We start from the raw sequence: 12033 nt of genomic DNA, 5'->3' as shown, positions 1-12033 counted from the left end.
GAAGGGTCAAAATCTCACTGTAGGTAGATTAATTTGTTTTTTTAATTTTAATTAATCAGACCAAACATTATTTGCCTGGACACAAATTTTAACGTTTTAGAGACATTTTGAATTTTATTTCCTTACCATATCATGTAAAATTTCCATGTTTCTTCGTTTTCTCCAATCATTTTCTTGGCACTGTTAAAGGAAGCGCCCAAATGATTTTGATCGTATTTCAGTTAGCAGAAGCGTGTGCTTCAATCGTAGGGCGATTTCAGGAGATCTTTCGTCTCAGTGATTTTCGGATGGAATCAATACATTGTGTAACTATTTTACGAATAAATAATGTTAAAATTTTATTAATCATATTTGTAACTGCAATAAAAAGAACGTTACAACAATGGTGCATCTCATGAAGGAATCTTATAGGTTTTATAAGATCTGTTATGAAATGTTTCTTCTATTTAGGTACTCGTCCCACCGCATCGAAGTTAGAGCACCGCGAAAGCTAAAGAGCACGGGATTTACAGATGAGCGAGAAAAGAAAAACGGAAACCAGAATTCACTTTCAATGGCAAAAGAATTCAACTATAGGTTTCTCGGACATTTTATCAACTAAATTGTTTGACTTAACAACTATTCAAAACATAAACTGTCCTTTTAAAGGTACCACTAGACCATACTGGTGACTGCTCAAAACTGGTGGCGCCCTACTTGCGCTCGTAGCTACCGTACTCGTCCTCCTCGTCGTAACGCTGAGTGGTCGGCGAGTAGCTTGGCCTTCTCTGCTGAAGGGAGATGTTGATTTCTTCCGGATTGCGGAACGAGCCCTGGTGAGTTGGGCTGCTGGCTGTTGAAACTATCCGATAACTTGGAGTAGTCGAGCCAACGTATGCTGGCTGCTTGCGAATCTGCTGCTGAGGTACGTGATATTGTTGTTGTTTTGGTTGCTGCTGCACGGGCTGACGACGTTCCTCGTGGACGCGCTGTTGACGGTCGTAGTCGTAGTGACGCTCATCGACGTAGAAGTTCTCCGGGTAGTAGCGCTCTGAGTATCTGTGTTTTGCGGGAAGGATTGAGAAAGGTATACGATTAATTTAAATCAAAACTTGACGCTTATGATGGGGTGATACCTCAAAGTGACATTAGGTTTGGACATGTGCTCTTCCATGTTGATTGGCTTGTAGAGATAGTCGTTGACGAAGTGATACTTGGATGACTGCTCGCAGATGTTGTCATTGGATGGTGGCATGCAGATCAGATGCACCTGGTGGAATGTGAATCCTTCCGGACAGATCCAGGAGTGCTTCTGGTTTTCTTGGCAGTAGTGGAACACCTCGCAGCCGAGGCTTTCATCGGCATAGTATCCAGTGGTGCGACCGGTGCAATGGAAATCGGACTTTTCCAATAGAAGCGACAACCGATCCGGTTCCTCTTCGACCTCGACTTCTTCGCTGGAGTATGCAGCCTTTTTACCCTTCTTGTCCTGAGAATTGTGCTGACGACGAGTGTACACCTGTTGGGGTTCTTCCTCCTCCTCTTCGGAGCTATACTGGGCGGAATAGGATGGACGGGATCGATACTGTGGTACGTTTGCGGCTCCGGCTGCGGTGGCATCCTTGACGTTTTCATGTTCCTCTGAGCTATGAGCGTTACTGAACGTAGCCGATTGGGCATGACTGGCAGCTACGCACAGCAACATGAAGCTGCTGATGAAGCTCATTGATAGTCTGTGGAGAAAGGCGAAGGATATTCATCAGCAATATGATTTATTATTAATATTAATTACTATTATAAGATTTTTGTATCATATAAGTTTTAATAAGATGCTGTTTTGTTTTCCACGATTCAACTCGCTGGCGAATTTATTTTGAATATTTTGATTTGATGGTAATTAATGTATATATTTACTTAATATTTATGTAATACATAAACTGATTGAATATAAAATGCGGTAAGTACTGCAACAATATCAACAAACAATGATATGGAAAAGCTAATATCATCTTCCTAACTTAGACGCACTTTTTCATGATAGAATTAGAGGCCAAAGAATAGATTTGATTGTTTCGTTAGGATACGGCATGCATGGGTTTTTCTAGATTATATAATTTTCATGCCTGCCGTATACTTTCACTCTTATCTCTATATATATGAATAAGTTTGCATTTCCTTTAAGGCAATATAAATCACGAATGGGTTATCCGATTTGCACGGTTTCATCACTAATCGATTCGTCTTGACTTTAGCTGAAAAGATAGAACATTTCGCTACGAAAGTTGAACAAATGCAAAAATACTACGTGTTTGTGAGTATAGAAGGAAAACATAAAGCTCAAACTGAAATCGATTCAGAGTGCGACGCTTGCAATCGACTGAGCGATTGACAGTTTGGAGGAAAATAAAACATCCCGAGCAAGATCGGTCAGTTTCGATTAGTTCTATCATAAAAATGTACGTCTAAGTTTGGAAGATTATATTAGCATTTCCATGTCATTGTAAAATGCGTTTAACTTCAGCAAGTAATACACTCTCATTAATTAAAGCATATCATCAAAGTTTTTTAGGTGGAAGCCATTCTTGACTGGCTAGTAAGTGCAGTAGAGTTGTTTTTAATTTTAAAATAAAATAAGTTTCTGTTGAGTGTTTTTACACATAATATTACATAGCTGTGGAGGAAAAGATTGCAAGCTTATAATTGTGCGATTATCGAGATGCTTTTATATTAATTTAAAGAAAAAATGCTCAGAAAAATATATAAAGCTCTTTTAGTGGAATGTATTCAACCGTCTAAGACGAATTAAGTACTCTCCATTTAATTCCACCAGTTAATTTTCGTTATCTTTGCAGATACGTATTTCGACCACAACTGTGTGGTCGTCTTCAGGTGATTATACAATCATGCCATGTGTTGAATTTTTAATTCATCACATGGTTTTCTACTCCTATTAACAAAAGTTTAAATCTAGCGTAATAGTTTTCGTAAAATGCTGAAATGTCGAAATACGTATCTGCAAAGATAACGAAAATTAACTGGTGGAATTAAATGGAGAGTAGGGACACGGCAGAACCAACGAAAGCAACGTACATTTGCTAGAACTCCACTATAGCAGAACGTTTCTCCTGAGCTTACGATTTGGTACGTATGAGTTTTACAAAAAAGCGTCTTTTTTATCGGTTTTCGAGACTATGACGAACAGACGAAAATACCTGCCGTGTCCCTACTTAATTCGTCTTAGACGGTTGAAAAAATGCTTTTATATTAATTTATAATAATATGAATCTGACTTTATTAACTTGAATGAGTAGGAGTGTGACTGGCTGACAATAAAAAATAGTCATGAAAATTAGGAACGAACTAATTGCTCAATTGCATATCTATTTTTTCAAAAGTCACTCAGAGTATGAATTTTATTGGTCGATATACACAGAATTTCTGGCCATAGTAATTCTCCAATATTGTAAACACCATTGCTTAGGATAATCGAATCGACACTTGCTACTAATAAGTCTGAAATACAATATGAAATTACATCCGCATTTCAAATTTTAAACAGGTACAACAATTATCTATTTCCTGCACAGCTTCCAGCAAAAGTGTGATAATTGCTCTGCAGTTAGACACCTCCAATCCATCACCGCCCATTATTAGTCGAACAATCGTCTGATAACCGTTCACGAACAAATCAACTTTAAATCATAATTTCTCACAAACTCATTCCCATCGGTCCCGACTGCATGATGTGAACCAACCAATCCGACCTCCACTCTAGAGCCAGGTTCTGGGAAGGTTGTTAAAGATGTACCAACACCGTCTTCCTCATCGTACTGCCGACGAAACCCGGCTAATTGCTTGCCATTATTTACCGCATCGCATCGCTGCATCTCTGCATCCGTGGGTTTGCCAGTCTAGCTCCCCGATGTCAGGTAAGGCGAGTACCTCGACCAATTGCAATGACCTTCCCATACATTTCTCGGTTCGACGAAACAAAACAAACAACATCGAATCTGCCGGCAATGGCTGGCCAAAGTCTCGCTGGCAGGTTGGCATTCACGAATTCTATTCTTGTTGGTGGGTGTTTAGTGCAGTAGTGACTGTTTCTCACCATCGCATCAAGACACCGAAGCTGTGTAGCTTACCACCCCGTAGTACAGTAGCGGCAGTGAGCAGCAGGCAACGAAGAGACTGCAATATACCTAATTCCGAACGGCCCAATTGCAACTCGACCATCCAACTAATGACTTCGACAACGACGGAGGATGACTCGCGAATAAAACGGTTAAGGTTGCGACTGTTTTGCATCGCGACGTCATGTCGTGGGACACAAACTTGGATGCCACCCATGCCATCAAATGAGAGAATATCACTCGTTGTGGGACGGAAGGGCGCAGCAGAGCGAGGTTCGAGGAAATTGACTCCGAATAGTACGACCATTTAGTATCTCGTTCATGTGTTGCTTATTTTGTATTGCAACAACAGTCATTAGCCATGTATTTCGCACCAATCACAGATCTTACGTGGCTGGGTCGTCAGAAACGCGAGAAGTTGTGTTGTAATGTGTGTTTCTGCTTTATCCGCTGAAAAATCAATGGACTTCAATCTGCTCAATAATAGCACAGCAATATCATTGGTCATTTTCGTTAAAGAAATGTTTATATTTTTATAAGTTAAAGATATTTTCGAATTCATCGTCTTGGTACACCATGTTTGCATATAAAAAACCCTGATTATTCCACCAAGCGGTGTTGGTTCCTTTATCGTGCAAAAAAAAAATACAAAAAATATGAATGAGTGTTTTAACGTTTCACGCATAAAAAATAGTATTTTGGCCATAACTTCTGATCCCATTAACCAAAATTTTGTACACATACACACTAGGGTGCCAATGGAATGTATGGGGAAAAACTGTCATCGAATTTCAAAAAAAGACATTGTTCACAAGGATCATTACCCCAAAATATAACCCCATGCTAGATTTGATCTCAATCGCAGTGTTGGTAAAAACTCAAAATCTCAAAACTCATGGATGATTCAAATCAAGCGTGAGTTGAAACGCACCCAACTCAGCACCTAAAAACTCATGGATGAGTTGAATCATCCAATTGAATCATCGTTGGTTTACTTTTGTTCTCCTTCGTTAAAAACAATGAATTGACGTTTGTCGCATAAAATATTAGACACTCTTTTATGTATAAGCAATAAATTGCCCCCAAATTGATTTCAAATGCGTTTTTAAACCAAAAATATTTGTTGGCAAATGAGTGAAATGATGCGTTTTGGCATGAAAAATTCAAGCGTGATGCTTTCCTTTAAAATCGCAGACGATTTCGTTCGCACGGGAGCGCTCGTTGATTGAGATTTATGAGTGATTTTACCAACACTGCTCAATCAGACATGATTTAGGGGTGCCTAAAATTCATCAAAGTTTTGAAATGTTTACCCATGAAAATTTTCCCAATGTTTTCTGTTTTTGATGCCAAATGACTTAAAAATGCTTGAAACGTCGAGATCTGATGTTACTACAAACAATTTTTTTCATCGAATTTTAACACCCGACGATACGCAAACGTTTTCGTAGCCAAAAATATCCCCATATGCAAAATTTGAGCTAAATCGGACAAAATTAATTAAAACTTTTTTTTTCCTTTTCTGATTCGATGGGAGATTTATTCGACATCTGCAAGAAGTGTAAACCGAAGAACAAGTTGGAAAAGCAAGCAATGCGTTACTGGCAAGAACAGCGACAGCAGACCAACAATCAAGATACGAATACACGTTGACCCACAGATACTTTGAGTGACTTTGAGGAGACAGATGAGAATCCTGGAGACACAAATGAACTGTACCTTAGAGAAACTATCTCGACCAGTACCTTTGAAGAAGAACAAACCAAACAAACAAAATTCGACGCGGATAATGTATCAGATCCAACCAACTTGTGAGAAAAGCCAACACACTGGCTTTAATGTTTTAACAGCAAGTGATTTTGAATCTTCGTCACAAACTGAAACACAAAGCGAATCCGTCCCTTCAGTTTGTACTAGTGGAGAAAGTTTACAGATACCTGGTAAGTTAAAAAAAACTAGTTATGAATACTTCATATTTGCTGATTTTATTATTTTAATTGAATTATAATTCTATTATAAATACAAAGCATTCATGCAAACAGTTTTTCTAGTTTGTTTTGTTCCTCTTTATGTGTTTTTAGGTCCTTCCAAATCAACCCGGAGTACCAAAGCTGCTGCTTTGGACCGTTGCAAAGTTAGTGACCGAAAGGCAATTTTTTAAATTTCGTCTATCCGTAAATCCTTGGGACATGACGTTTCGACATTATCTGTCAGAAAATCGAAGAAAAACATTCGTTTACAAAAACAAATCGAACTGAAAGCCACAAGCAAACCTATAACATTTCACTGGGATTCAAAACTGCTTCCTAACGTTTCACCATCTAAGACGCTAGAGAAATCTGAACGTTTGGCCATAATTGTCTCTGGTGAAAGCATACGAAAATTATTAACTATTCCGCCAATCCAAAATCAACAGGGATAGAACAAGCCACAGTCTAGAAAAGAGTTCGTATCACTAAGGTATGAACGATACATTCGTTAAATCATCAATAACAGAAAACGAGAGAAGTTCCTTATTTGAGTTTAACGACAACTTAAAGAGCAACAACACCGCGAAGATTATCGGGAAGTTATCCAACTTGCTATAATATTTTTAGGTGGAAAACTTGATGGAAAATTGCAAAATAGAGCTCCTGGTGCTTTCCATAATGCAAGGTGAATGGCAAAAATTATTTACTCTTCAAAAAAATGTTCATTTACAGGCACATGTATAATATGCCTAACAACACTAGAGTGAAAATTGATTTGAAAAATTGGCTTCTTAGTTCATGTGATGCAATGTCGTCAAATAATGACCTCAATTTGTCAAAATTATTGAAAAATTATGACGCTTACGATGAGGAAGTTGCAAAATCAGTGCACAAAGGCTTTTCAACCCATTTACAGTATTTGGATAACACCCTCATCGGGCTGTGCCTTTTTGATGAGAACTTAGATCCAGCGGACAAACAAAAAGTAATCCAAGCCATTCGTGCACCAGGTAAGGTAAATATTTTTAACTTAAATATTTTCAGACTATGAGTTTCTAATTATCTTATCATTTACAGAGGCACAATAAAATGATTTTGCAAAATCTATAGTTGAGCCGCATGAAATTTATACGATCGAGTTGCACTATTTCGTGCAAGGTAGTAACCATATTAAAAACTTGTTCAAAGCTTTAGAAATTCCGGAGTCTATACTTGACATCGATGTTACGCATTGGAATATTTCAGAGGAGTATCAAATTGCCAAGAAGCGAGTTCGAAGCCTGGAAGTAGTGAATGACAATGCAGAACGAGGTATAGCATTGATAAAAGATTATAATTCCAAACTCTCAGTAGATGAGGATCAAAAACAGTGTATTCTACAGTTAGTTGAGGAACATCGAAAAATGTACAAAAGTCCGAAAAAATTTGAGCTCATTTAGAAGAACTGTGTAATTTATTGAATAAAACAGTATGTCAATATAATAACTCCTTTTTTTACACTACTCACTTAATTTCTTGAATTACTTTTCAAACTCCCTTACTTATTTATTTTACATATGTATCAGGATTATCTATTTCACTTAAAATCAATACACAAAGGTTTTTTTACGTCGATCTTTTTCAATGTAAATCAAAACCTTGTAAAAATAAACCGCGTTGTTTAAAAAAAAAACCGACGTGAAATATCGTGTTATTTAAAAAATCTGATAGAAAAATTCTGTAAAAAAAAAGTTCCGTAATTACATAAATCGTGTTTCTACATTATCAGTTTCAAACACGTTGTGTTTTGAATTTATGCGGTACCGCGTAATAATAACCGCGTAAAAATAAACCTCAGTGTAATAAACATTACCTAGCAATCTGACAATGTTCTAAATTATGTTCGATTTAGCAAAATTTTTACACAGGGGGAAAAAATTGTTTGTCCCAAAAATATTCCAAGAAAAAATCGATTTAAAAAAAAATTTGTAGTATCATCAGATCTCGACATTTCATGCATTTTCAAGTCATTTGGCATCAAAATATTAATAAAATTTTATTTTCGAATTTTCCTTTGCCCCCCCCTTTCGTGGGTAAAAATTTCTAAACTTTAATTAATTTTATTGAATTTTTTTTCGATCATGTCCGATTGAGCTCAAATTTTGCATGGGGTCATATTTAGAAGTAATGAAAGTTGTGAGCAATGTAGGTTTCTTTTAAATTCAAAAATGTCATTTTCATTGGCACCATAAAACACACATACACACATACATACATACACAAATAACAGACATCACCTCAATTCGTCGAGCTGATTCGATTGGTATATGACACTATGGGTCTCCAAGCCTTCTATCAAAATTATAGTTTTGGAGTGATCATATAGCCTTTACGCACCTTTACGTATACTTAGTATACAATAAAGGCAAAAATGTCTAATTAGTGTAATATGTTCAACTGAAACAACGCATCCCATTGTGGTTGAAATTGTATGAGATGTACCAAATGCAAAGCTATAAAATACTCCTTATTCCTAATCTTCTTCTATCGATGTATATGTATATACATAAAAATGAAATTCTGTCTGTCTGGCTCTAGACTCGGAAACTACTAAAACGATCGTCGTGAAAATTTGCATGCAGGATTTTCTGGGGCAGGAGAAGGTTCCTCTGATGGTTTGATACCACTCTCCGTCTATCATGGGGGCTCCCATACAAATGAAACACAGCTTTCTGCATAACTCGAGAAGTAATCAAGCTGATGGAACCAAATTTGGCATATAAAAAAGAAAATGAAGTTTTGAATCACATAGCAGAGCAAACGTCAAAACTTAAGCTTAAGCTTAGCTAATCAATTATTTTTGGGCAAGACGAAGTTCGACGGGTCAGCTAGTATATGAATAAGCAGAATGTTGTGTAATGCAATTTGGAACCAGTTTCAAACAAATTCGAAATGGAAATGGCAAGTTCAATTTTTAGGTATGTGTTATTTAGGATGTAGTTGTTGTTTCTTCACTATAGACATTTCGATCAATTTGGTCACACTGTTTTTTTTTTTAATAAGAAGTTAAAACTTAAATCATAAAACTAACACATGACACTTGAGTCTTCACAACCAGCATGGTAGTAAATGTAAAGCTTCCTTAAAAAAGATCATGTTTACCTTCCGTAATTCCGGATTCTCCATTCTCGCAGGTTCCTAAACATTTGTCGTTTCCTTTTTGTAGTCCTGCTTCTTATTTTCAATAGTATGTTTTGTATGATTGTTGGTCAGCATTGTTTTAGGCCAAATGGAACTTTGCTGATTTTGATTTTTGATTAATGCAGTTTTGTTTTGGCTTAGTTTCTAATTAAAAAAATCATATTTTTTTATTAGGTTGTTAACATTGTCTCTCAGCAATGTGAACGATGAGTTGCTGTTTTGCTTTTTTTTACTTTGTCATGTCTTCGATCAGCACTTGACGAACTGTGTTCGGTGCATCATATGGTTCACATGGAGGGCAAATAGCAGGATCTGTCCAGTCCATGATTCAGCCAGGTGTGCCCAATTCTGAGCCTTGTCAAAATTCGGCTGAAGTTTGAAAACAAATAGGAACATAAACTATGGAGCTCATTCACAAAATACATAATGCAAAACAAAAACACAAATTTACGTTGGTTAAAAACATTTATTTTATCTCAAACGGATAATGTTTTATGACAAAAATAATAAATTTAAATAGGGTGGTCCCGAAAAAAAAAGTTTTTTGCTTTTAATTTCTTTAATTCAAATTATTTTCAAGATCTATCTTAACATCGCTTCACGATAGATAGCGCTTCCTCTGGATACTTAAGGATACTTAAGTTTCATTTTCAAGTATGAAATAAGACTTCCTGAACGTTCTACTGCAGTTAGTAACAAATATTAGCAAAAAAATCAATCGTATTCTGAAACTATACATTCAGGACTTTGTCCACTTTGTCTCGGTGTCCACTTAAGTTTAATAATCGTATTATTTTTTTTTGTATGAAAAATCAGCAATTCGATGTGAGAGTAATATATGATCTTTCAGATTTTCAAATATTTGATGGAATCGTTTTTTTTATTGAAAAATAGGTAATTAAAGTTGTGTTGAAAAAAATTAAGTTTAAACACAGATTTTTTCAAAGAGTTTTTCATAGAAAAACAGAAAAGTTGTTCAAATTTCTCGAAAATTCTGTTCTCAGTGAAGAACTTTATATTATAAGAAAAATCACTTTAATAAATTAAAACAAAAAGTTGATTTTCATCAAAGAAATACATGCGGACGGAGAAGTGAGTTCAGCATCGTGTCGAAAGCGCCGTCGCTACCAATTAAAACTTCAACGAACGCTGCCGCCGATGATTGTTGGGCTGGAATACAACTCTAGATGAAGATTTGTTGAAATAAGTGGTTTCTAATTATTTTTGTAAAAAAGTAATGCGACCGAAATAACAACTACAAATATCTTTCTGAAGTACGCATGTATAAAATATCATATCTTCATTTCAATCAGAGTCGTAGCGTGGACGCCTAGCGGTTTTGGCAAAACCTTCATTGTTTACTAAGGAAAAATGTACGATATTTTACGCTTAGAGTTGATTTCTAAAAACTATATCAATAATCCAATTTCAGGAATTGTGGATTGCGATAAATCCCCTGAAGAATATTTAGAATTTCGTGATGTGTTCCATTCGCAAAATATTCAGCTAGCAGAGCCATGCTGAGTGGTTTGGGAAGGATGAGAAACCATATATAAATCAGATGTTTAAAACAAAAACCGTGACGAAGTGCGGGGATCAATATCATTAAATCTGAGCGTGATGCTTTTAATAAACATTTCATCAATTGTTCTTGTGAGCCCTCTGTATCATATGTTTGAGTATGTTTAAAGCAGTAAAGATTGCTAAATATTTATCCAGAAAAATCCTAGATAACTCTTAAAATTTAAACAAACTTCCGGATGATAGAATAAACTTTCGCAAATCTAATGAAAAATGTTTTTTTTTGTGAACTTACGCTCAAGTTAGATTTAGTTCAGTCAATAAAATCCAACTCTGAAGCGGGTCGGGAAACGGCCGGAATCGCTATTGGACCTATTCGGATCTAAAAATTGCAAAAGCAGCTGTACGCCTGGCCACGTCCCTACAATCACAGTAGGATGGAAAGGAATGTTAGTTCAACATCTACTAGTGAAGATGCAGGGAAACCATGCAACCTTCATAAATGTCACAGAAAGGAAATTTGTGCTAGTGGGTTGGGTGAATAATAAGGAGCTCTATTCGACAATATAAAGACTGTGTCAAAAAAAATTTTGGTAAAAATTATTAAAATACACAAAATTAAAATATCTAAATAAAATAACATCAGATGGAGATATGAAAATAGGCAAATAAAAATACATGAAAATATACACTTTTGAAAATATGAAAATATAAAAATATGAAAGTATGAGAATATGGCAATATGGGTATATGAAAATATAAATCACGAACATGTAGAAATATAAAATACCGGCGTACTTTGTCTTGCCAAAAATTAATCAATTTTCTGATATATTTTTTTAGCGTACACAATTTATTTAGAAATCAAATCGGTTTTACTGATTGATTGTTATTTTTCCTATTAATGGATTTTTAATGCAGATTTTGCGAAAAACTAATCTGTCTAGAAGATTGAGTTTTGATTTCCAAATATTTTAGTTTCATTTTGTCATTTTTCCTCGTAAATAGAAGATGAAAACAAATATAAATTAGCAAAAATTGGGCTGCCTATATTTGAGTGATGCGCGGTCGTACAAATTCCAACTTTGTTTAATATATAAAAAAAAATATGAAAAAGTAAACATCTTTTTTTTGCCTTTCTCGTACAACAAAGTTGTACCGAAAGGCTATCATTTTACTCCTAAATCGAACTATTTATATATATATATATATATATATATATATATATATATATATATATATATATATATATA

At 35.5% G+C, this 12033-nt stretch overlaps 1 protein-coding gene across 1 annotated transcript in view; it reads right to left on the bottom strand.

Annotated features, from left to right (window-relative positions):
• Nucleotides 1-310: 310 nt before the first annotated feature.
• Nucleotides 311-12033, bottom strand: part of LOC134214136 (uncharacterized) — a 45026-nt gene continuing 33303 nt past the window's right edge. Inside the window, exons 2-3 of the mRNA XM_062693558.1 lie at nt 1116-1712; nt 311-1038 (exon numbers count right to left, since the gene is read on the bottom strand). Of these exons, the coding sequence (XP_062549542.1) occupies nt 693-1038; nt 1116-1712 (943 nt within the window). The 3' untranslated portion in view covers nt 311-692. The remainder of the gene's footprint in view (nt 1039-1115; nt 1713-12033) is intronic.

The sequence above is a fragment of the Armigeres subalbatus genome, chromosome 2 (genome assembly GCF_024139115.2).
Source record: "Armigeres subalbatus isolate Guangzhou_Male chromosome 2, GZ_Asu_2, whole genome shotgun sequence".
Taxonomy (NCBI): Eukaryota; Metazoa; Arthropoda; class Insecta; order Diptera; family Culicidae; genus Armigeres; species Armigeres subalbatus.
The sequence above is the reverse complement of the archived record's forward strand: the minus strand, read 5'-3'. Positions and strand labels throughout refer to the sequence as shown.